We start from the raw sequence: 25302 nt of genomic DNA, 5'->3' as shown, positions 1-25302 counted from the left end.
TGTGCTTCCCATATAGGCGGTAGGACGCTTGCTCAACGGGCAAGGCGGCAGGGCTACTTTTGGCCTACTTTAGAAGCAGATGCGATGGAGATGGTGAAAAAATGTGACAAGTGCCAAAGGTTTGGCAAACTAATTCACCGTCCGGCTACTGACCTCACTACCATTCATAGCCCACTACCGTTTGCTAAGTGAGGCATGGATATTCTGGGTCCATATACGCCTGCTACAGGCGGAAGGAGGTACATACTTGTTGCCGTCGACTACTTCACTAAATGGGTAGAGGCGGAGGCTGTAAAGGGAATCAAGACGAAGGATGTAATTTCATTCATTTGGAAAAATGTCATCACTCGGTTCGGGGTTCCCATGTCTATGGTTTTTGATAATGGTCCCCAATTTGAGACGCCTGTTCTCAAAAGCTGGTTGGGTGACCAAGGAATTGCACACTACTTTGCATCTGTCGGCCGTCCACAAGCAAACGGCCAGGTAGAAGCCTTTAATAAAATCATCTCAGACGGTCTCAAGAAAAAGATTGAACGAGCAGGCGGCCTATGGGCGGATGAATTACCACATGTTCTGTGGGCCATTAGGACGACTGAAAAAGGGGCGACTGGAGAAACTCCATTCCTCCTAACTTATGGTGCGGAAGCTGTTCTTCCAATAGAACACTACGAGCCGACTCTTCGAGTAATGCTATATGACGAAGAGACAAACTGGGAAGCCATGCGCCTGGCATTAGACCCACTTCCTGAAAGGAGGGGCAATGCTGTCTTGCGCCATGAAATTTACCGCCTGAGAATGACTAGATCATACAACAAAAAAGTACACAGGCGTCCACTCAAAGTGGGGGACTTTGTACTTAGAAAAATGGAAGCAGTTGGAAGGGCTAATGAGTCTGGCAAACTAACTCCCAACTGGGAAGGACCCTACCGAATCTGTGAAGAGGTCAGGGACGGTACCTACCGTCTGGAAACACCAGACGGCCAACCGTTGCCTCGAACTTGGAATGTAGATAATCTTAAGAAATATTTCTTTTGAATGATATAAATAGTCAAGGGCTACTTAATAAAAGTTTGCATACTTGATATTCAATTTTGTACTAAGAGGGACACGCCTACTAACAAACAGTCGGCTACTCCCCATGTTTAATTTTTATTCTTACTTAAGAGGGGCAGGCCGCCTATACATTTACAGTCGCCTACTCTCCATTGAGTATTTCACTTTATCATCAGAGGGGCATGCCGTCTGTACCTTTACAGTCGGCTACTCTCCATTGAATATTTTACTCTATTATCATAGGGGCATGCCGTCTGGACATACAGTTGATTCCAAGACAGATGACCACCCTCCTATACTTAGCTAAAAAATGATGGTGGCCTGGCCGACCCTGTGCCTAAATAGGCAGCTGCCCTCCTCTTACTTAGCATCTGCGTTCACCGAAGGACTAACCAGGCGCCAAGCCAACTGATCCAATCTTCAAAACTAATACGACCTGTCCCAACATCATAGCAGGCGTCCGGCGGCATCCCTCCGGATGAAATTCGTCGCAGAGAGCAGCTCCCTTTTGGGTGGAACATTGCTCTATAAACTAATTACACGGCACCTATACGACTGTCCCCAAGGGCAACCACGTAGCCGTTTTTGAGACAAGGATAACTCTATCACTAACCAAACCAGTGGTAGCAGTTGACATCTGAGTCAGATGACCGCCTGTATTACTTGGGATAAATGCAGGGGGTACCTCTTGAGTTAATAGCCAACAAACATTGGCGAATCAAAAGGTTCAGCCGGCCTCCGCCGCCTGGTACCTTTACTACTCAAGCAGGAGTGACGGCGACTGAGTAACACCAAAGTTAACTCATAGTCACTCTCTCAAACTTAGTATGGAGCCTAAAAGGTATGAGTCGTCCGCCTGTTTTTAGCAAACAGGGGCTCTCAACCACTACTCCTGCTAGGTTAACAACCTATGAGTTAAAAGCCAACAAACATTGGCGAATAAAGGGGAACAACCGGTACCCACCGCTTGATACCTCTACTACTTGGCGACTAGGTAACAATCATGTTTACTTGGTCACTCCTTAAAAATTTAGTATGAAACTAAAAAGGTGTTCATACAGCACCTGTTCACACTAGATTAAATATGGCGGGGAACAATCGGCCTAGACGGCCTAAAGTCTCTAGCCTAAAAACATGACAAGTAGGAAACCACTTTCCTACTTGGTTAATTTTACAAATGACAGAACCGCCTGCCTAAAGGGGATCCAGTCTTTAAAATGGCCGACTGATCGTCTAGCCTGGAAACAGACAACCAGTCGTCCAGGGGCATAGGCGGCGTGACTAACTATCCGTACCTGTCTGCAACTATCGGCCATGTAAAACAGTCGGTATAGTGTACAATTGGATATCAGAATATTCAATACTTGAACAAATTTGAAGCAAAACAAAAATATTCATTAAAAGGAAGCCGATCATTAAAGACCGGCAAAATATTCAGAGCCCCGGCCCCCTGGCCGGGTAAATACAAACAAACGGCACGCAGGCCGGGGAAAGAAGACATAAAGCTTATGAAGGGGGCAGATCTTCAATATTAGCAGCTGCCGCCTGGTCAGCACTCTTTTTGCTGGACTCGGCTTTTGCTGCATCCTTCTTCGATGCATTACCCCTAAGCGGCACAAGCGCCACTACCGGCTGCTCCTCCTCCTCCAGCGCCTCTTCCTCAGCAGCCGCCAGGATCTCTTGATTATATCTATCAGGCGGTACGTTTTTTCCCAGGAGGCAAAGTCGGCATTGGGGAAGAGGCGGCCCCAAGTCATGCGCTGGATTTGAGCAGAGTCTTCCATCATCTCCCGGACCAGCTCTTTCTTTTCTTGCTCGGCCTTTTCCGAGAGCTCCTGAGTAAGACTCTTCTCCTGGGTCACCGGGCGTTCCTTTACGCTCGCCAAGGATTTCTCCAAGGTTTCGTATGAGGACATCTTTTGGCGAAGAGGTCTCAGCTCGGTCTTGAGGTTGTTGATGGCCGCCTCCAGCTCGCTATTCCTCTTCTGGGCCGCAGCGGCGGTAGCCTGCGCCTGATAATAAAGAATATCAATTGTCAGAACTTCATTTTGGGCAATTTGAAACATTGCCTTATCACAGTCAGAGGCGGCCATAGCTTTTGCAGCCTTTACCTCTTTGTTCTTCCGGTCAAGCGGCTTGCGAAGGCCGTTCACTCAGAGCAGGGCCTAAGTAAAAAGGGGAACAGGCGTCAGTTTCCAAACAAAAAATAAAACAGGCGTCCTGGAATTCAAATACTCAAAAATATGCTAAGTATACCTCAGCAAGGACCCCAGCAATCCCGTCTAGGTCAAGGGTGCCGACACCCCTGACCGCCTCCCTTTCAGCTGGAGGTACGACCTTGATCATAGACTTGGCCACTTCGACCAAGGCTCCTGAGGGCCGGCTGCATCAAGCATAAACAAACGGATTAGACCTAGTAAAGAAGGGAGCAAGTCTAAAATTTACAAGGACAATTTCATACTTTTAGGTGGTCCAGCTGGAGTTTTAGAAGAAGTGGCCGGCTGTTTCTCAGCCGCTCTCGCAACAGTCGTCCTCAGGGGCCTTGGGGTCCGGCTGTTGGGAAGAAGAAGCTCTTGGAGCGCCCGTCTAAAAAAGAAGAAAAGAGTCGGTATATGCATAAACACAACTCCAAAAAGAGGGTGAAAGGTTCGAAGCCCACCAAGGGTGCCCCCTTGTTGGGGGAGTCGGTTGAAGACTGTTGCATGATGGAGGCCCGCAACATGGCCGCCGCAGTCTTGGAGGCGGTAATTTTTCTCATGGCGTCCGCTGCAAAAACAAATAGCAAAGTTAATAAAAGTCATAACAAGAAATGCACGGAACAACAGAGTATTCGACAGGCCGGCTACCTCTTGAGCACCGACTGCTGAGGCCACAGGCGGCCAAAAAGTACTCGTCGTAGAGCCATTTGAAGCTCGGGACGCAGTGCAGGGGTACTTGCTCTCGTACCCCTGAAGTAGAGTTCACCGTCGACTCTACTTTGAAGAGTCCTTTATCAAGGATCTCTTTCTTAGCCTAGGGGGGAACAGGCGGCATGCTGCGGCCGCCTGCAAGAAGGGGAGGATTCCTGTTCCACCTGTTTCTGAACTCTCAATGATAAGGAAGGTGCTCCGCCAGTCCTTCCATTTGTTTGCTTTACCTCTCGTCATGAGGTAGCCCCTGTGGCTCGTCAATTGATACCAGCCGGTACCGCCTGCCTTAGGGGTCCGGCTGAGGTAGTTCATGTAGGCGAAAGCCTCGAAGTTCGGCTCCACCCCGTGCAGTTCGCACCCGGCCACATAGCCGAGTACGTTGACCCAGGAGTTCGGGGCTAACTGCCATAACCCCAACTCATACCCATCCAAGATCCGCTGAACAGCCGGATGTAGTGGGAAGCGCAGCCCAGCCTTAATGGCCGCCTCGTAGCAGCCAAAGCAGACGCCATCATAACTGGTACCAGCCGGCCAGACGACTGTGTCCTCTGGATCCGGCACGAACACTAAAAAGCCGGGGCCCATTGTGTGGTTTGCGATAAAGCTCCCCACTTTCTCTTGCATGGTCGTGATCCGGCCCCGAGGTACCGTGCAGTAGTAGGGGGTATTTTGCTCTCGGTGAGAGGCGGATGGCTCCGCCCAATCGTCCCCCTTCTCAACTGCGTGAGAAAGCCTCGCCTCTTGTAGGCGACTGTTTTTCTCTTCTGTGTCCAGAGAAGCATGACCAGAAGAGCTAGACTCGGATTCGTCCTCTGACGAGTCCGAAGAGGACGACTCCTCTCCTCTCTCGGAGGGGCCCGCCTCCTCTCCTTTCAAAGGAGAGAATGTAGAATTGTCAACTGTAAAGGGGTCACTTTGACTCCTCCCTCAGAACTGCCGGCTTTCAAGCCGCTTTGTTTCACTTCCACATCTGGTCAGATGTTTCACTAATCGGCACCCTGTGGGAGGAGCCGTCTGAGTTTGAGATCCTGGCAGTCTTTTTTGTTCTGGCCATCATGCTCTGCATAGACACAGATACAGTCAGACTTTGTATAAAGGGCAAAGATGGGTCCAGAAAAGGGCAGGCGGCACTCCTAGTCCTAGATTCAGTCGTCCCCGGTGACCGGCTGATCACTAACCTAGGTCGTGTCGTGTGTTTCCGTGGTGCCATTTCAAAAAAGAATAAAGTAAAGAGAAAATTAAGAGTAAGAGAACCGACGGTTACCTGAACGAGTGACGATTGATGAAGTTCTGAAAATCCTTTGCAGTCGGCTTGTCAGAGCAGGCGGTAGGCAGAAAGGGTCCAAAATGTCAGAGCAAGTTCAGGGGTCCGAATGTTCTCTCACAAAGTTTTCAATTGTGAAAATGACCGAAGTCAACACTCCTTTATATAGGCGAAGGGTCACTTCCAGAATTCAAAATTTTGGCGGGAGAATCTCTCGGCCTCTCGCCGAGTGACACGTGTAGCAGGCCGTCGTCGCCTGTTACAGGGCGATACCTGTCACAGGTAACACGTGACCAGTCACGTGCCACCTGTGAGGGGCAAATGATTAGGGGATTTTGCTCCCACCAATCGGAATGCGCCACGTGGGCCAATCAGGTCCTGCCAAGTGTCCCCCAGTTGGACCTCTCAGGGCTTGCCACGTGGCACACACTTATTCGTCCACCCTGGACTTATTATGTCATGACACGTGGCATACTCCATGCCTAATGGAGAAGCCGGTCACCTAGGCCCAACTTCCGAGGGAAGCCCAATCAGCCCAAGGTTAACCTAAACCTAGATTGGCACGTTTCCCGAGGTTATAAATACCTCCCTTAATCCTCATTAAGGGAGATTACGCAGATTACGCAGAGAACGCAGATTACACACATTAAACACTCTCACCTAGAGAGACCCAATCACTTTAATTTCCGCATTAATTACTCCTTAATCAAGTACTAACTTGACCGTCGGAGGCGGATCTCCAATCATCCGGAGCATCCGTTTGTTTTGCAGGTACAGGCGTCCGGTTCCAGTCTCGGAATTGTAACTCTCCCGCAGGACATCAGAAAACCCCGAAACAAGTACGTTGTGTAATCATGGCGTTTTCGGGTTTGAATTGCTTGTGTTATGTGGTGAATTGGTGATTGTGATTTTATAGATAAGTTGTAGGGGTCATTTGTTCAACTTTTGCGTTCAATTTCTGGCTTTAGTATTTTTTATCATCAAAATTGCTGCTGAAATGATAAATCATACAATGAGATGTTCAATGAATTATGCAGTTTGAGTGTTTTGTGAAATCGTTTTCTCTTGGAGTTAGATGTGCTTGTGCTTTTTGGTGCTTGTGATTTTGATAGTAAGTTGCTGCGGTGTTCAATATTGCTACATCTAAATGGAGGCCGGTTTGAATACTTGATATTTCTGAATTTATTTGCAGAGACTGTGAAGGAGCTGTATGATAAAATTCTTAAATCAATCAAAGTTGAAAGATCTGCTCCGCGAAATGCATGGTTGTGGTCACTCACTGAGAAATGTAAAAGCAGGGAAGACATTAAGCTTTTGTTTGATGTTTTGCAGCAGCTTCGAATTTTTGTTAGTGTCTAAAACTCTTTACAAATTGTAATTGATTTTCTTTCTTCAAATATTTTTATATATCCATAATCTGATCATCCCTTTTTTGTACAGAGACTGTCAAATCTCAGGATCCATGATAATTTCAATTGTAGCCTGTGCCAAGAAGTTGCAAAGGCGTGTGTTCAAGCTGGGGCTGTGAATTACGGTAGGCACCAGTATTACACTTTTTTTTATGGCTAGCTTGGAAATGTTATGCTCTTACTGAGTTTATGTAAGTATATGGTATTATGATTTTGTTCAAATTTTCTATTTGAAAATGTTGCATCTTTATTTTTTTAAAAGACTTTCTGGATTTCAGTCTCCTACTCTATGCTGCCGTATAGATAGCTTTTTGTGGGTTCATCAGTGTGTGTGTGTGTCAAGTAGTTGAAGCGTAACTAAGATCATAAAAAATAAAATAAGTACTGAAAATATAAATTAATACCTCTAAAAAAAATAAAAAATAAATACAAGCTAATAAATATATAAAGATCAAAAGAAAATCTGAATGTGAGTGTTATGGATGATGGAGTGCTACTGTATTTTTGCCATTGGAAAAAAAAAAAAAATTTATTCAGTTATCTGCTAGTCACAAAGCCATTAATCTTTATATTAAAGAAAAAACGAATAAAAAAAAAAGAAGAGAATAACTCATTTGTTTTGTCATGTTGGGGGATGCCTAATCAACTAGTTTACTGAAAGAAAAAAATTTGGGTTAAGGTACCACTTTTCTCTCTCCTCTTGACCGATGATAAAAGAAAAGGGGGTGGGGCTGGTAAAGTCACATATTTGACCTTATTTCTTTTTGAAATATCACCCTCCCTCCCTAAGAAAAGCAAACTTACCAAACAGTCGTGTTATCCAAAAGGCACTCACCTTGCTACTTAATCAAAGAGGCATGCTCCTCATTGCGCCTTTTAAAGGTCATCTCCGGAGCGCATTTTTTCCTAGGTGTGGCATCAACCCGCTTTTAAAAACTAAGATCCAACTCCATCATAAGTTTGTCTTATGTTCCCATATCTAGAATCAATCTTCTAATACAGTCTTACAAACCCTTCCCAATTTCCTTACAACAAACATCATTGGGTTTATCATAATGAATTCTTGGATTAAATAAATTTGGTAGCATGCTAAGGTTGATGAAGCTGGTATTCCTGCCTTTTAATAATGAACTCAAAAGCTCTTTTATAATGCTCGTCTTCTATACCTATACTCTTTTCAATAGCTTTCTTAGTCCTATTTATGGATTCATAAATACACACCATAGGTGGTTTTCTCCTTCGATCAACAATCCTAAGAACTTTAACAAGCCCCCATGTCTACTTAAGGGCATATATGATATCCCTCTAAAAGGTGTCTCGCAAAATAAATGTTGCTTCTTTCTTTCCAATTGGTTGCTTAAGTTACCATCTTCCTAGAATCGTTCTTATGCTTAGGAATTTTGTATGTGCATCATTGGAAGTTAGAAATTTTGTGACGACAAGCCCATGCATATTCTTTTGATAGCTGAATACCCTCATCATGTTCTCAAGAGATATATGGTTTTATATGAATACATGAGCTTGCACTGTTTTAGGGCATTCTTAACTTTTGCACTGTAGGAAGTGCTCCCCTTCGAATCAGTACCCTGTAGCCGAAACAACTCCCTCCAAAACGAGCTCAAGAACACCCTATCCCTGTCGCACAATACTCCCCGGAAAACCATGTAACCGAACCACCTCTTTTACAAAGGCCTCTGCCACTGTGAGGGCAGAAAAGGGGTGGCGCAACCCAACGAAATGGGCATACTTAGACAGTCGGTCTACCACCAACAAAATAGTGTCGACTCCCTTAGAGCGCGGAAGACCTTCTATGAAGTCCATTGTTATATCTTCCCAAACCTCACTCGGAATCGGCAGCGGCTGCAATAAACCGGCCGGATTTTGTTGCGAGTGTTTGTTTCTTTGGCAGGTACCACAAGCCCGCACATACTCCGCGACATCTTGTCTCATCCCTTGCCAAAACCATTCCACAACCATTCGCAAGAAGGTTTTTGTCTCCCCAGCGTGACCCCCTTCCACGGAGTCACGGTAAGCCCGCAAGAGGGTGGCTTTGATGCCGAAATTTTTAGGAATTACCACCCTCCCTTTATACAACAACCTTCCTCCTTCAACATTGTAGCCCGTAACCCCTGTTCCTTCCAAACTTGCGTCTTTTATAGATTTCAGCACTGCATCTTCTTCAATTTCCGCCTCTAGAGACTCCCAATTCACTCCCTGAATACTAACCAGGGCACCAAACTCGCCCTCATCTTCGCCGCACATCGAGAGGGCGTCCGCAACCCGATTTGCCGTGCCGGGTTTATATTGCAAGTCAAAATCAAACCCAAGTAACTTGCGAATCCATTTCTGATGTTCCATGGCAACCTCATGCTGTTGTGTGATAAATCTCAAGCTGTGCTGATCACTTCTCACTATAAATCGACGGCCTAATAGATAGTGTTTCCATTTTTGTACCGCGAGACAGACCGCCATCAATTCTTTCTCATACACCGATTTCCCGCGGCTCGTCGGACCTAAAACCTTGTTGTAGAACGCAATAGGTCGGCCCTCTTGCATCAAAACGGCCCAAGATCAAACCCTGAAGCATCGGTTTCCACAATGAATTCTTTGTGGAAATCGGGCATTGCTAACACTGGTGCTTCTGCCATGGCGTGCTTGAGCTTTGCGAATGCTTGAGTAGCCTCCACTGACCCTTTTTAAGACCCTTTTTAAGCTGGTGTGTTAGGGGATGGGCTATATGAGCATATTGGCAAATAAACTTTCTGTAATAGCCCGTTAGGCCCAAAAAGCCTCTCAACTCTCTTAAGGTTTTGGGAATGGGCCAAGTAAGCATGGACCTCACTTTTTCTTGGTCTACTGTCACCCCATGCTTAGAGATTATATGGCCTAAGTAAGCAACTTCCTCTTTCCCAAATCACATTTTTTCTTATTTGCATACAAAGTGTGCTCCCTCAACGTGTCTAACACTATACGTAAATGCTTGACATGATCTTCCTTACTAGTGCTATAAACAAGAATATCATCAAAAAATAAAAGTACAAATTTTCTCAAGTAAGGGCGGAATACCTCGTTCATGAGTGATTGGAAGGTGGCCGGAGCATTAGTTAGGCCAAATGGCATGACCAAAAATTCATAGTGACCCTCATGGGTGTGAAAAGCCGTCTTGTGAGTGTCTTCGGCTTTTACCAAAATTTGATGGTAACCAGCTTTGAGATCAAGTTTAGAAAACACTTGGCCCCATGGAGCTCATCAGGGAGTTCATTTATGATCGGGATCGGATATTTATCCGGTACGGTCTCCTTGTTAAGGGCCCTATAATCCACACAAAACCTCCACGAACCATCTTTTTCTTGACCAAAAGGACCGGGCTCGAGAAGGGGCTAGTGGATGGCTTGATAATTCCGGCGGCCAACATTTCACCAATAAGCTTCTCTATCTCATCCTTTTGAAATTGAGGATATCGATAGGGCCGTACACTCACCGGATTACTCCCATCTTTAAGAACAATAGCATGATCTCGCCCTCGGCTCGGGGGTAATCCCTTAGGACTCTCAAAAACCTCCGTATAGTGCTCAATTTCGGGCCTAAAAAATTCTGGAATTCCCTCTCCATCCTCACTGCCCACGCCCTCCATGTGGCTAAATTCCACCAAGAACCCACCTTTTTCCTTGCGCAAGTTTTTAACCATGGCCTTTAAGTGACTCCGGTGCATGCTAGGGAAGGATCTCCCTTAACACATGCGGTTTGGCCATTCAATGTGAAGCTCATTTCTTAAGTCTTCCAATTTGTGAGAACCGTTCCCAATTTTGCACACCAAAGATAACTTCCGAGTTTCCCAATTGTAGAGGAAAAAAATCCTCCACTATCTCCACCTTGTCACCCAACTTGAGGTGCACCCCCGTACACAAGCCTTGCCCCTTTACGGTTTCGCCATTTCCTAGAGACACGCCGAAAGTACCACTCCCCTCCACCGCAATCCCCAACTTCTCTATCGTATGCAAAGAGATAAAATTATGAGTAGCCCCCGAGTCTATCATCACCACTACCTTTACTCCATTAATCTCTCCAGTCAACTTCATTGTCTTAGGATTCGTAATTCCTATTAATGAGTGCATCGACATAGACGCGGGAACCTCGACCTCTTCACTTGGAGGGGCTTCAATGGCAGCAAACTCATGCCCTTCCTTTTCCTCCTCCTCTTCTTCTACCAACAACACACTAAACTCCTTGGCACGACACACATGGTTGAAATCCCACTTCCCATCACACTTAAAACAAAGACCTTTAGCCTTTTTGTCTTGAATCTCTCTTTACACCTCCAGAGAATGCTTGAAGTTGATCCAGTGGACCCAATGGAACTTTGGGCCTTACTTGCTGACGGCCCAGATTGGGAAAGGGTAGGCTGGCCGGCCCACTTCCTCCCAAGATGGTGCTGGTCGGGCTCTTGTTGAAAAAAGAGTATGGGCTGGGCTTAGAGAAAACTCTATTGGGCTTCTTCATTCCTTGGACTCGGTTTCTTTCCTCCACCCGAGTAGCCAGGTCCATGGCCTGCTCCAAGGTGAAAGGATTTAACATTCGCACTTCCGCACGTATATCCTCCCTCAACCCATTAAAAAATTGACCCTTTATCAGACTCTCCGGCACATCGGAAAGCGGTGCGGCCTTCTCGATAAACTCCCTTCGATACTCTGCCACCGTGGAGGTGTGTTCGACTGCCAGCCACACTGCTCGTGCAGTGACCCAACGTTGGTTGGACGAAATTGTGTTAGAATGCGATGCTTCAGATCCTCCCACCCTCGCAATGGACGCCGACGATTCTCCCATTGATACCACCTCAGACCATCTCCCTCCATTGACACCATCCCAGCTTGGAGTTGCTCCTGCCGGTAAAACTTGAAATACTGCCCTGCCCTCAACAACCACCCGTCGGGATCGTCGCCGGAGAAAGTGGGCATGTCCAACTTCCGAAATTTCCAATTTCCCCGACTTTCGAAGTTTTCCCCTTGGTCTTGCCCCCGAACGGTCGAATGGGCGTCTCTGTGTTTTGACTCTCGCCGTGGTTCATACCAAACCCACCGGCGCCCGACGCTTCTGCCTCCTCCTCCAACGTCACCGGTGGCTTCTGTCTGGTACGTATGGACTCAATGGCCCCACGCATCTCCTCGAAAATTTTTTCCTGGTCGCGCCTCACCAAGGCCACGTGTTGGGTGTGGTCCTCCCGGATTCGTTCAATCCTCCCATCAAGCCGCTGAGCTTCGGTGTTCTGTTGCTTGGTGAACTGCTCTGTCAAGGTCTTCTGGAGAGCCTCCATACTTTCCGTGATGGTTTTGGACAAAATGGCTTGGATGGAATTTTCACCATCTCCCACCTTTGAGGCCATCTCCAACACATGACCCTCAAGGGCTTCAATGCGTTGAGTGTTCGATGCCGGAGCCATACCTGCTCTGATACCAATTGCAACGAAGCGCGCTCTACACAGATAAATTCTAAACAACAAGAAGATAAGCAAGGCAGAAGACAGTTGATTGAATTGATTTGGCCGAAAGGCTTGAAGAGTTTTCTACTACAACTAAGGCTACTACTAAGATGTTACAACTTTTCTGAATGAATCCCTCTTTCCTTCCCTCTAGCTATTTAAGTCTCTTCTAACATACTACATGTGACTAGCCTTAATTACTAATAACAACTAAATTTGTCTTCTTCCCTTGGTGCCAAAATAAAGCTCTGAAAAGTGAATCTGTTCTGATTACATGTCCCCTGCTGCTGGCTGTTGTTGTTGCTTGTCTTGTGGTATGCTCGGTTTGTTTGTGTTGCTTGTACCCTCCTGAACTTGCTGCCTTCTCCTGTGATATGTGTATACAATAGGCAGCCTTGATTGGTTCGTTACATTCTGCATATGGAGTCCTATAAAGATGTTGTCTTTTGGCCATTTTCTAGGAATTTACAAAATAATGAAAAAGACATAATTTACAAATAACCCTAAGGAAGAAATTCATTACAAAAGTTAGGAGATGAACTAAGTTTCTTACTTGCCGCTACCTGGATAGATGGATTGTCCATAACCACTTGAATGATAGTTTTCTCTCCAAATTCCTCAACCATTGCATCATTCACTAATTCAGAAATATTCATGGAATTTATGAGCACAAAGCCCTTTAAGACTTGACAAAAGTTCGCAAAGTCCTCATAGGCAACTGAATCATGCCATCCACTGTATAAAATTGAACAACCTTTAGTTGCCCACTCCTTCTTGTGACTATCCACTAGCTTGTTAATGTATTTTATTTTCTTTTTAAGAAGATGAACTTGTAGCTCATGCATACTGGGTAGCTTAAGTTTAGGACCATATCGTCCAACTGATTACTCATGACTTTAAATCTATTATAAGTTTCTACATTACATGCTATTCTTGTATTATAAAACCCTGCAAAGCCCTCACAAGCTTTATCCGTTAATTGTTTATAACTAACTCAAAAAATTCCTTGACTTTCTTTTAATTAGGATTTGGCTTTCCATTTTTTCTTGCTGGATCACAAGAGTTGGTTGATCTTTTCTTCCTGTGGATGGAGTGCCCATATTACTATTTTCCATATCAATCAGCAAGTTGGAAGTATATACATCAACCTATATAGTAACCATGCTACTGCTAGAAAATTAAAAGGGAAAAAAATTGCTACTGCCAGAAAATCAGAACAAAAAAAAAAAAAAAAAATACAAACATAAAGAAAGGAAAATAAAAGAAAGAAAACAGAGAATGGAAGAAGAAAAAAAAGAAGCGGAAAAAAGGGTAAAAATTGTTACTGCATGAAGGGAAAAACTCTACACAAAAAAGGACGTAAAAAATAGACAAAGAGAAGGAAAAATGTAGAGGATAAGGGCAAGTATTTGATCAGCAAGAAAATGTAGAATCGAAAAAAAAAAGATAAAATGAAAGAACAAAAAAGGTTGTTGGAGAGTGGCAGTCAGAGAACTAGAGAAGGGCTAGGGTGTTTTTCAGATTTCCAATATATTTTGGCTACCAAATGTAAAATGCATAAGTGTAGGGCTACCAATTAGTCTTTCCCTTCTTTATTCTTAAATCGAAAGTGGCAGGTGTTATATTTATTTTGTAATAAAGTAGGTATTTGCATTTGAGTTGTTTATTCATGCATTTTTGTAAAGGTTTCTATATGTGATTAATTTCAGGTGTTGAAAGTATTGTTCTGCCTGTCAAATCCATTCCCACCCAATAACATGGGCCTTAAATTGTTTTTGAAATTGGCACTCTTAATCCTTTTATGTTTCATATGTTGGGCCAAATTAATGTAATGTCTGAAAACAATTGGTGGTGATGTATCATGCGGCAGGATCTAACTTAAACATGTAGCAGCATTCAATGTCCCATTATTCTATAATTCTATGGTAATTATTCTGTAAGATGCTGTTCAGCTGGTCATGTTCTAACAATTCTACTTCATGTTTGCTTCTTCTTTCAACTTGAATGCTTGGCTCTGTTTTTTTTTTTTTTTTTTTATTTTATTTTTATTTTTATTTTTATTTTTATTTTTAACCCACCTAAGTACTTCATTGCAGGAAAGAAAGCATTATTTAGGCATAATGTTTATGGTTTGACTCCTACTAGTGGTTCTGCAAACCAACTATTGGTATGTATTGACAAGCTATAATTGTGGCAGAGTTTGTGCTCGTTGAAGTATATTGTACCATAGAATTAAAATTTTGCATGCAACTTGAGCTATTGTATGATACTATGCAGTCCTATGCGAAGGCGCAGAAGGATGTTAAGCTCATGGTGGACATAATGAATCATTTAAGAAAGAACAATTTACCATTACAACCTGGAACAGCAGACATCGTTTTCAGGTATTCCATAAATCTGTGAGATTGTCACATGAGGAGTTATATACCTGTGAGATTGTACATGCATGCGTGTATATTTTGTTACTCTTGAATGAGTACTATAGCCCTTTCCTGGTTCGCTTCAATTTTGCTGAAGGATTTTCTAATTGTTATTTATTTACCTTTATAATGTTGCCTAAGTTAATTAAATTAACATCATGTCTATTCATTGTATAGTGTGGATTTTTTTGGTTCAATTGCATCATTACTTGATATTTGGGACTTGGAAAGAAACAATTACTTTGTGCTTGTCCAACAAGAAGTTCAAAATCCCATTGTTAGGGTAATGGTGTTAGTATGACAAGGTGATAAACTTGCATGCTACATTGTCTTAAAGGGGTAGATGGGCTTCTGCTATAGGCATCAACATATTTTGAGAAAAGGCTAACAAAAGGTCAAGTGATACCAGTCTATTACTATAAGAAGTCCAATTTCAGTCATGATTGTGGGAATAGTCACGGTGATACTGGATTGGATGTAATGCGTTCATCGTGGATTGGGTTGTGGTTGTTGTTGTAGGAATTTGTTTTCATAGTCTATTTAGGTGTATTTATAATAATTTTACCCCAAACAAATAATTTACTTGTATGTTTAGGTGTTTTTCATATCTGTTAATATAACTTGCGAATAATAAGAAATTTAATACGATTCACAATATGTAATAATAGAAATGATAATTAATATTAAATACGACTTGTACTAAAATTCAATAAATTTTGGTTTTATAAACTTATTAAGAAAATCATACTTTTTTGTGTTTAAAAATAGGCTGTTATATTTGCTTCCCCATGTAAAAATAAATTGTCGAATTGCTATACATGAATGAAAGTGTCGGATCCAGAAGTAAAGAAACTCTTCTCCATAGATATTCTGATTCTGCTATTACAATCCCCGTTTGTAAAGGGAGAATTTACGTTTTTTTGAGTATTAGTAAAGTGGGGTCAGGAAGTGATTGTAATTTATTGTGCCTTCATTATTGGTCAAAAAAGTGAGAAAAAAAAGGAGGTTCATGGAGAGCCTAAATCCTCAGAAGTCCTTGCCTTATAACTTCGTTGATGAAGTTTTGGTTCGGAACAACGGGAGGGGACAAGGTGTCAAAAATATTGCCCTGAATTAGTTTATTTCGTTTTGTCAACTTTTGGTTCATTACAGACTGGCCGCCTTGCAATGATACGGCCTTAACGAAAATCATAATAAAATATCAAACATAGAAATAATGCAGAAAATAGTTACAATAGTCTTAAAATGCTATTGCATGTTAGAAAAATTCTTGGGGAAAATAGTGATGTGCTTTGTAAGGCACCCATATTAAAATACATATATGTAGCAGCAACCAAACTATCTCAAAAGGACCATGGAGTATTGGAGGAATTAGAAAACTAATAGCTAGTGATGGAGGTGAATTATGGGGCCAAACCAGTTTTAATTTTGTATTGTCTTTTTTTTTGTATTTTTTTTTTCTTTATGATAAGTCTTTATTGAGGTTCCTATTGTTTTCTCTTGGAATATTCAGTTTGATATTGTCTGACCTCCTCATTAAAACAATAAAATGCTTCTAAAAAAATAAATAATAAGAAAGCTTCACAAAAGCTGGTGTAACAATAAGAAAAATTTGGACCCTAATTAATTTTTTGGCAAGTATTTGTTTGCTTAGATGTATGTGATTGAGGTAGCATGAGCTCGGCTTGGATGATTAGCTTGTATCTCCTTTAGTTTGAAATACAACACAGAACTTAAGTTCATACTCCCTCCGTATTTTATTACTTGCTCCATTTCTTTGGACATAGAGTTTTAAGAGGATTAGTAGAAAGTATTATTTTATGAGGAAGTGAGGTTGGTTGAAGAATAAAATATTTTGAAAAAGCAAAAGTGAGTATAAGTGGGGAGGAGAGAGAATATGAAAAATATTAAAATATGATATGAGGTGACCACTAGTTGGTAGGAAAATAGTCAAATTTTTGTTAAAAGTTTCCAAAAAAGAAAGTAGAGCTAGTACTAAAGTACGAAGGGAGTATTCTTTATATTTGTAGGGGACCATTTTTATAGGCATGACATGAGTCTGTTGGTGGATTGGCTTTTATGTAACCAGAGTTGTGAAATTCTATCTTGGTTCTTCTGTAGTTTATCAGAAGTTCAACTACTTGGTGCGAAGTTTAATATGATTTAATTATAAGGCTTAGTTTGTATCATGTGAAGTCCATACACAATTTCCCTTAGCTATAGTCTTATGAAGAAAGATTCTTGGTTAAATTCTTGAAAGTGGTATGTATATCCTTTAAAAGAGATGCTTGATTGCTTTGTCACAGATTCAAAAAAATCTTCCATTACTTGTATAGGATTGTGCTTAAAGTTTCTCTAATCTTTTTACATTCAATTTGCAGCATTTGTTCTGATGTTGATAATTGGGAGCTGATATCCAAGTATTCCAAAAGATTTGTCAAGGCTGGAGTCAAATTGCGGAAAACTACATTTGACATTTGGATGGAATTTGCTTCTAAGAGAGGTTCTTTTGTGTTTTAATTTGTATTATCTTTCTTTAGTTTATTTTGTCCTTGTTACATGGTTCTTATTGTCAATTGGCATTGTTCGTCGTTAAGTACATGTGTGATAGAGTTCTTCTATTTAAGGAAAATTCTGAGTTGCATAAGGGAATCTTATTTAAGTCAGAGAGTCAATTATAATTTAGGTAGTTTTGATGATTGAACAGTCATGACTAGTGACTAGTTGACTATTTTTTAGTTGATAAGTAATTAGAAGCATAAAACAATCTTGTATGCTTTGAGATGTAGTCTAATACTATTCCATGCACAACTTTTGTTTTTATTTCTATTATCCTGAGATGCTCTCTTTGAACCCTTTGGGTAGGATAGGAATCATGCATAGTTACAATTTATCAAAATAGTTTTCAAAACTATGTATACAGTCTTATCTTAAGTTGGACCAACCCATTACAGCTGACCCTGATTGCCATATTCTATTGCAGGTGATCTCAAGTCACTGTGGAAAATTGAAGAGTTAAGATCTGATATGTACAAGCAACACACTATTAAGAGTGGGTTTTGTTGTGCTAAGGTAATGCCTTTCATATACCTCCATTTATGTCAGATGGTGGTACTTAACCTATATAATATTGATTTAAAATTGGGATAACATTTCTTGTTTTTGAGTCCATGATCCCAATCGCCTTCTTTGTGAGGCAAAAGGGATCGCTACATTGGAAACATTGACAAGTAAAATCTCACCTTTTATACATTTTAGAGAATTCCACCTATTAATTTCTGAAGAATAATTTTCAAGATCCAGGCCTTCCAGCATCGCTTCCCTAATTGGACATTATTCCATTGTGGCACATTTTTTCCTTCCTAAATTATTATTCCAAATGAATTTACAGTTAAACAACCATCCTTTTTCCCAGCCCACATTACCTCTCCTTGCACCACCCATTTCCTTTTATGTAGTCTCTCCAGCTTCTGCTCTAACCACTAATTAAGCCACCTCCTTCAACCACCACCACCCCCTCTTACCCCATATTCTACTTCTTAAATTTCCTCCATAACCACTTATTTGTATTGTTTTGTTTAATGTTGCTGAATTAGTTTGTGTTTATTGGTTTTTTTGCTAGATTTTGCTATATGCATTAGGCAGTGGTTTGCATTTACGCCATTTAGGGGATAAGATAGTGGTGATGCTGTGATGGTAGAGAGAGGTAAGAGATGATCGTAAAGGAGTGAGATGTGGGGTGGGGGCTTTTGTGTTTAAATTTGATCAGACCATAGTGGTGGTTGTGGATGCAAAAGAAAATATACATTAGGAAGTGGTTTGCATTCCGGGGCCTTTTGTGTTTGAATTTGATCAGACCATAGTGGTGGACCTGGTGGTTAAGAGATAATTATTCCTATCAAGCTTTCTCAATATATCACCTTGCACCTATAGTGGGAATTCACTAATTAACTTCAGATCACCCATGGCCAGTAATGTCTTATTCAGCCAATGTTTCTTAGGTGTCAGCTGTCTCTATCATGTTATAGCCAGTAACTCATGAGTTATCTCAAAGCCCCCCTTTCATGTTTTTCTGTTAAGTAATGACGGATTATAACATAAAGGTACCAAGGGGTGACAGTGATGCCCATTTACAAAAGGAAGGCTAAAGACAAAATAGTTCATACCCTTAAGCTATCTGTCATTTAATTATCTACAAAATCGTGACGAGTCATGCAGCAAAAACCCAACTCCAGCTAATCAAATGCCTCACTAGATGGAATTCAAAACCTTGAAGAGGGGAAGCATTACATTAAAAAATTCTGTTGGTTTCTTTCTTTCCAATTGCTCCGCCAAATGAACAGTGAAATTATGTGTCAAGATTAAGCTCTTTCCACACTTCTTTTCCATGAAACAGAACAACTTTACTAAATAAGGTCACAAAAATAGTTTATCATTATGTTTCCAACCCCAGATTCTCTGTTGAAAAAAATCATCTGATGTGAAAAATAAAATGTTGTGATGGGTTACAGAGAGAATTACTCAATTTAAACTGTATATTGCACTTCAATGTGGGAGCAGCCCCTTGCACTCCTGCAACTGAAGGTCACTTGTTAATGTACTCTTTACTTAAAAATCTCGGAGCTCTTTTGGGTGGTGGAGATCCCTTGTAAATTGTAAAATTCTGCCTATATCTTAATCAAAGGAAGTACGACAATTAAATCAGGTTTTCTGTGCTACGTAGTATAAGAAATCTGTTACCTTTTGCTATAACGCATGCTCTTATGATGTCTCTTTGAATGTATAGGGATTCTTACTTGAGCAAAACCCTGATAATGCTGCATCTGTGATTCAAGCGGTCAATCAGGTAATTATATCAGCTCACATAATGATTTGAACTATGTACCACCTATTCTCATTATCTGTAGTATTAAACTATTATTCTGTCTTAAATGCATACTAAAATTAAACCGGGAAAGAGGAATGTCTTGCCAATATTTTTTGAAATCCTCTTTCCATTTTTTTTTTTTCATTTTAGCTATTAATTTGAAAACAATTTTCATATACATGACTAGAGTCTTGTCATTCCCGATTGATCTTCTTTATCATTATTTAAACTATGATAGTGTGATAAAATTATATAGGAAAAATTGCAGGGAATAATCCCACCTTTAGGGCGTCGGCGAAATATAATCCCACCTTTGGGATATAATTTAAATAATCCGATCTTTGTACCCAATCCGCTCAAAATGGTCTCAACCATTCCATGTAACCTGGTATAACAAGTTACATGACATGTGGCAGCTTGTGATTGGTCAAAAAAATAAAAATAAGTAAATTAAAATATTTAAAAAAGTTAGATTTTCTTAAAGAAAAAATAAAAAAATAATTAAAAGACCACCCATCCAAGCCACCGCCGCTGCCGCTTGAGCCCAATCCTCTGCCCCACGGCTTCGCCACCCAGGCCCCAACTAGCAGCGGTGCTAGTGTCACGATCGACCCCCTACCCTTGAAAACCCCTATCCCGTCCGATCCTAGCCCCTCCCCATCCCCTGTACCACCGAGCACCTTCAATTCGAAACCCTTCCCCGTCCCAATCCTGACCTCCCACTTTCTCCGCCACGTTTTAGCCCCCCTCCCTTTTCCGTTCCCCTTCCCCTTTTTTGGCCTTCTCCCCTTCTCCTTGGCCAGATTTCGGCCTTCACCCTTCCCATGTCTCGATTTCAACCCCCTCCTCTTCCCAGCCTTAGTTTCGGTAAGAGGTGACGGAATGGGGTAGGGTAGGGGCGGCGACAAGCGTGAGGGAGTTGCGCTCTGGGTGCAGCGGAGGTTGGCGGCCGGTCTGAGTCAATGGTGGGGTGGAGAGGTGGCTGGTGTTGGGGCTAGGGCTAGGGCTAGGGCTAGGGCGGGTGGTGGTGGTGGTATTAAATTTTTAATTAGTTTTTTGAAGAAAGTTAGTTTTAAATAAGCTAATTAATGTTAATTAGTAATAATTATATCCTTAAAAAGATAAAAGTAAGTTTTTTTTTTTTTTTTTAATTTTTTTAATTTTTTTTTTACCAATAACGTTGTGACACGTGTAGATTAGGCTTAATTAAAAAAAATTTCCTATCCAACCGGGTATAGGTTATTTGGGACCATTTTGAGCAGATTGAGTATAAAAATTGGATTATTTAAAAATATCCCAAATGTGGGATTATTTTTCGCGGATGCCCCAAAGGTGGGATTATTCCTAGCAATTTTTTCAATTATAAAATGTACACTTATTTTGTTATAATTTCCAATATTCGTCAAATCTATATACTAATACATCTATCATTGACTATATTATACTAAAAGAATCATTGTGAATAACACTTGCCAAATCCTGGCTATAATTTTCTTTGGGGTTTTTTTTGCTGTTTTTTGGAGTTTTTTTTTGGGAATTATTAGATTTAGATATGACAAGATATGACTGTATAAGTGCTATACCTTGACACATACTTCCGTTCTTTCCTATCTTCTCTGTATCCGTTAGGCAGCAAGATCCTTTCCAAAGTTATGTCTTTGTATATCTCCACTTTATTACTCTTTTTATATAAGTATTGAAATTGTTTAACATTAAATAAGTGATCACTGGGTACATACTTTTAGCAGACTGCATGAAAAATAATTTTAGGTGAACTTTTTGATAGTAATATTATATTGTACAAGTGAGGCAAGTGGATGGATTATTTCTTATGATAAAAGGGATTCATAAGAGAGACAATAAATTGAAAATTCTTGAAGACTTATGACACTTTTTTTTTATCCAGCTTTACTAAATATTTGGAAGATTATTATTACTTTCGCTCATTTTATTTGTTAGGGTGACATAATCAATACTAGCTCCATTATTGTGTAGTCTAATCCTTAATTTCCATGTTATCCAATCTCACATGATTATTCAAATTTAGTTTATTCCATACAAGTATGGAGTTTATATTACCACGTGTCCCTTATTTCCCATGTATACCCAATATCACTTGCTTATTTATGGTTTTTTTTTTTTATTTTTTTTTTAAAAAAAATTATTTATTTATATATTTATATTTATTATTTATTTATTTTTTGAGGAATCTTATTTATGTTATTTTATTTCATACAAATATTGATTTATTAGTATGCACACGTTCTAAACTACTAGTACATAGATTATGCTTGTTTACTCTACCAATTAATATTACTACCTCCGTTTCATATTTTTTGCAACTTTTGCCAAAAAATGGATGCTACACATTATTTGCAACTAATGTTTTATTTCCTTTTTAGGTTGTCATTTCTCTCTTTCTCTCTTCTCATCACATGCATTCTTTTTTTTTCTCTCTCTATCTTACACTCACAAACAAATTTTTTCTAGGAGTTCATGCACCCTTCAAAGTTGCTAAAAATGTGAAACGGAGGTAGTATAAGCAATAGCTGTGTTCTGTGTGGAAGTATGCATGCATTGTTAGCTAATTGTGTTAGAGATGTGAATGATATTAAAATATACCGAGGGCCTTTAAATGCCTGCATATCTCATTTCTATATGACGTGTTTCATTTATAGTACCATGTTAAATCAGAATAGGACTATAACTGGATAACGACAATTAATCTTCAAAGCACACAGACCCATTCAATTCCATTTTGCTGAGCTGTAGAATCTGTTCATTTTATTTGCAGTGATTTAGCATGCTCAGGTACATCTGAATTAAATAAGTGTGTTATTATGTTAGTGACGGTTTACTTTTTTATATGGAGCTTCTACTTTGTGCTTGTCAGAGTTTTCCTGATTCAAAAAGGCAAGATATAGTTGATGAACTTCAAAAGCTGATCACTGAATGGCCTGCAGAGGTCTTGAAGCATCAGAAGCTGGATGATCAAAAGGTAATAATATTTTACAATTAGTTTTTTGTTACCCATTTCTTCTGTTATATATTATTTTTGATTATTTCATTACCCATAGTAACCCGATTTATTATTGCCAAGGTATTAGTTATTATATTGGTATTTTAACAAGTGCGTTGATATTTCAAAAAAAAAAAAAAAAAAAAAAAAGAGCATTGATACTATAAATAAGAATTAGTTGAGGATTAATTTTGTAAGTGGCAGATTATATTAAATGAGAAAAGTTCATTTAGGGTTCAATTAACATGAAAGGTTTTAAATAGGTGGATTTAAGATGATCTGAGCTGTCATGCTTATTGTACTGGAAGCAATTGTTTATAAACTGCTGTATATAGGTATTGTTATAACTACTTGTTTCTGAAATTCCTGATGAATAAGGTTTCACTTAGTATGCGTTGGATGTGTTTTGCAAAAATAAGGTACTGCTGTTTTGTTCGTTCTCTGCACCAGCAGAAAGCCAGAAACAAGCAAATCGATGCATGAAATAATTTATTGTGGTTGTTCCTTCATTGGGTTTACTTTGACTCATGTCATCTCTGTTCTCTGCTGGACAGGCATTGATTTCTTCATTGAAGGCTGATATTCCTGCTTTGCTTAGCTCCCTCTCCAACATGGGTGTGAAATCGAGTGTCAACTTGAAAGACCTAAATATCACAGAGCCTATGTCATGTTAATTTTGGCACAACTACTGGATGAGGAATCAAATCACAATCATTGTCGATAATTGCATGAGGCATGGTGCATGGCATTGTTCTGGTGCAATAATTTGCTCACATGCAAAGTTTTCGTCAAGCCATCTTTTTTCTCAACAAGCCAGTAGCAGGGAAGTTTTCTAAAAATTGTTTTAAACGAATAATATTGATATTAGTGTTAGAAATTATTTTGAAATGTTATTGATATTGGTCATGTATCAATGTATCGCCATTTTGCTAGTTCAAACTGTGATAGTGTAAAATATTGTGTGTGTGGATGACATCTATGGACCAGGTGATCAGCCTAGTGAAGAGTGAGGCACACTGCACATTTCAGTGAATAAAAGTATGCTTGCTCAATTTACTCAATTTTGCATGCTTGCTCCGCAAATATGCAAATTGTCACAATTTCCTCTCGTACATGGACCTAGCTATCCTTTGCATTCTCTGATTTGGTTTGCGATAAGAATACTTTTTTAACACAAAAGGGAGCATACTTGTATTATATCATAATAATTCTGATGATATAAATCATCAGATTAGGCAAAACAGATCTGCTGTTTATAACTAGCAGAATAGCAGTAGTACTATACTCAGATAGTTTGTGAAAACACTCTGAGACAAAAGAGCTTAAGCTATTACAGAGAGTAGAAACTAAAAACAGATATATAAAAGCATAAAGATAGTAAGCAGCAACATAGTTGGTATTGTTGATAGCAGCATGAGGAGTTAGCAGCTGCAGGATGGTCCTAAGTTGCTGTATCTGGAGGTATTTCAGCAGCATAGGTCTGATAGACTTCAGGTGGAGGATAGGGGAAAGGAACCACCTCACCCGTCTTGTACTTAGTCCTTCCCATAAAGGCCAACTTATCAGCTACAAAGTTAACACAACGATTAGCATGGAACACAGTAACAGTCCAATCTCTATTCAAAAGAGCAGCAACATCACGTATAATGTTGCCTAAATCACCATCCTCAAAAGACTTCGGATCCTTAAGCATCTTGGATAAGCTGTCAGCATCAGTCTCAAGCTCCAAGTTTCTCAAATTCTTATCCCAGGCAAGGAGAAGACCCTCCCTAATAGCTAGGAGTTCAGCAGAGGCAGCAGTTAAGGCATTGAATTTTGCAGCAAATCCAGCAAACCAAATCCCTTTTGCACACCTGATAACACCCCCTCCACCAGCATTATCCACACTAATCCAACTCCCATCAGTATTAAGCTTATAAGAGCCACTGTGAGGAGGTGCCCAAAGTCTGGGGACCTGGGTAATTGAAGACGATGGAGAGTCACTACCAGCAGCCTGATTCATTCTCAAACAGAAGATGTAATCCCCATAAAATTTGTTAAAAGTAGAATTAATGAAAAGCATCTTTTGTTCAAAAATAGCCATATTCCTAGTGATCCAAATATGCCAAATGGCTACTGTAAAAACATTTTTCCAAGAAGTAGAAAAGGAAAGATTAAAATGTAACCAATCAGTTAAGTTGGTATTGTAAAAACGATGTAAATCCACATTTAAAGACTTAAATTTTGCAAACACTAAAGACCAGAAAGCTGAAGAGTTAGGACAATCCCTAAAAAGATGAATAGTATCCTCCAAAGGAGCTTTACAACGCATACACATAGGATCTAGGAAGTTCATTTTCTTTTTGAGGGTACTACCAACAGGAAGAATGTCTCTAATTAGGTTCCAAAGGAGCATTTTGTATTTATAAGGAACTCTAATCTTCCACATATTTTTCCAGTCAAAAGAAGAAAGAAAAGAGGTGTTAAGGTTAAAGGTAGGGGTAGTACTATTATAAGCAGATTTAATATTAAAACTTCCAGAATGATGGAGATTCCATTTTAATCTATCTGAAACTTGAACAAGTTTAGGAAGGGGATAGGCTAGGATTAAGGGGATTAAAGAAGGAGGAAGGAGATGTTCAACACTATCCAAACACCAATTATTATTCCTAATGATATCGGAGACACGCCAATGGGCTTTAGAATTAGGAATATGAAAGTTAGGAATTTGATATAGGGGACACTCACCAATCTAATGGTGGAACCAAAGAGAAGTATCTTTCCCATCTCCTATGTTTATAATAACTCCTTTCTTAAGAACATCCCTTCCGGCTAAGATATCTTTCCAAATAACCGAATCAGTAGGCTTAGGGTTATAGTCCATGAAATTAGAATATTTTAGATAT

At 40.3% G+C, this 25302-nt stretch overlaps 1 protein-coding gene across 2 annotated transcripts in view; it reads left to right on the top strand.

The window, feature by feature from the left end:
- LOC110699115 overlaps positions 1-23469 on the top strand; it is a 29477-nt gene extending 6008 nt beyond the window's left edge. Inside the window, exons 3-11 of one of the 2 annotated variants that reach the window (XM_021876607.1) lie at positions 6419-6573; positions 6667-6760; positions 14208-14278; positions 14389-14495; positions 16913-17034; positions 17515-17603; positions 19318-19377; positions 22271-22396; positions 22972-23469. In XM_021876607.1, coding sequence (XP_021732299.1) covers positions 6419-6573; positions 6667-6760; positions 14208-14278; positions 14389-14495; positions 16913-17034; positions 17515-17603; positions 19318-19377; positions 22271-22396; positions 22972-23091 — 944 coding nt within the window. In that variant the 3' untranslated portion in view covers positions 23092-23469. The remainder of the gene's footprint in view (positions 1-6418; positions 6574-6666; positions 6761-14207; positions 14279-14388; positions 14496-16912; positions 17035-17514; positions 17604-19317; positions 19378-22270; positions 22397-22971) is intronic. The other variant, XM_021876608.1, reaches the window with a different exon arrangement.
- The last annotated feature ends 1833 nt before the right edge of the window (positions 23470-25302 follow it).

Source organism: Chenopodium quinoa, unplaced genomic scaffold, assembly GCF_001683475.1.
Source record: "Chenopodium quinoa cultivar QQ74 unplaced genomic scaffold, ASM168347v1, whole genome shotgun sequence".
NCBI classification, from domain to species: domain Eukaryota; kingdom Viridiplantae; phylum Streptophyta; class Magnoliopsida; order Caryophyllales; family Amaranthaceae; genus Chenopodium; species Chenopodium quinoa.
This window is presented reverse-complemented; position numbering and strand designations above follow the sequence as displayed.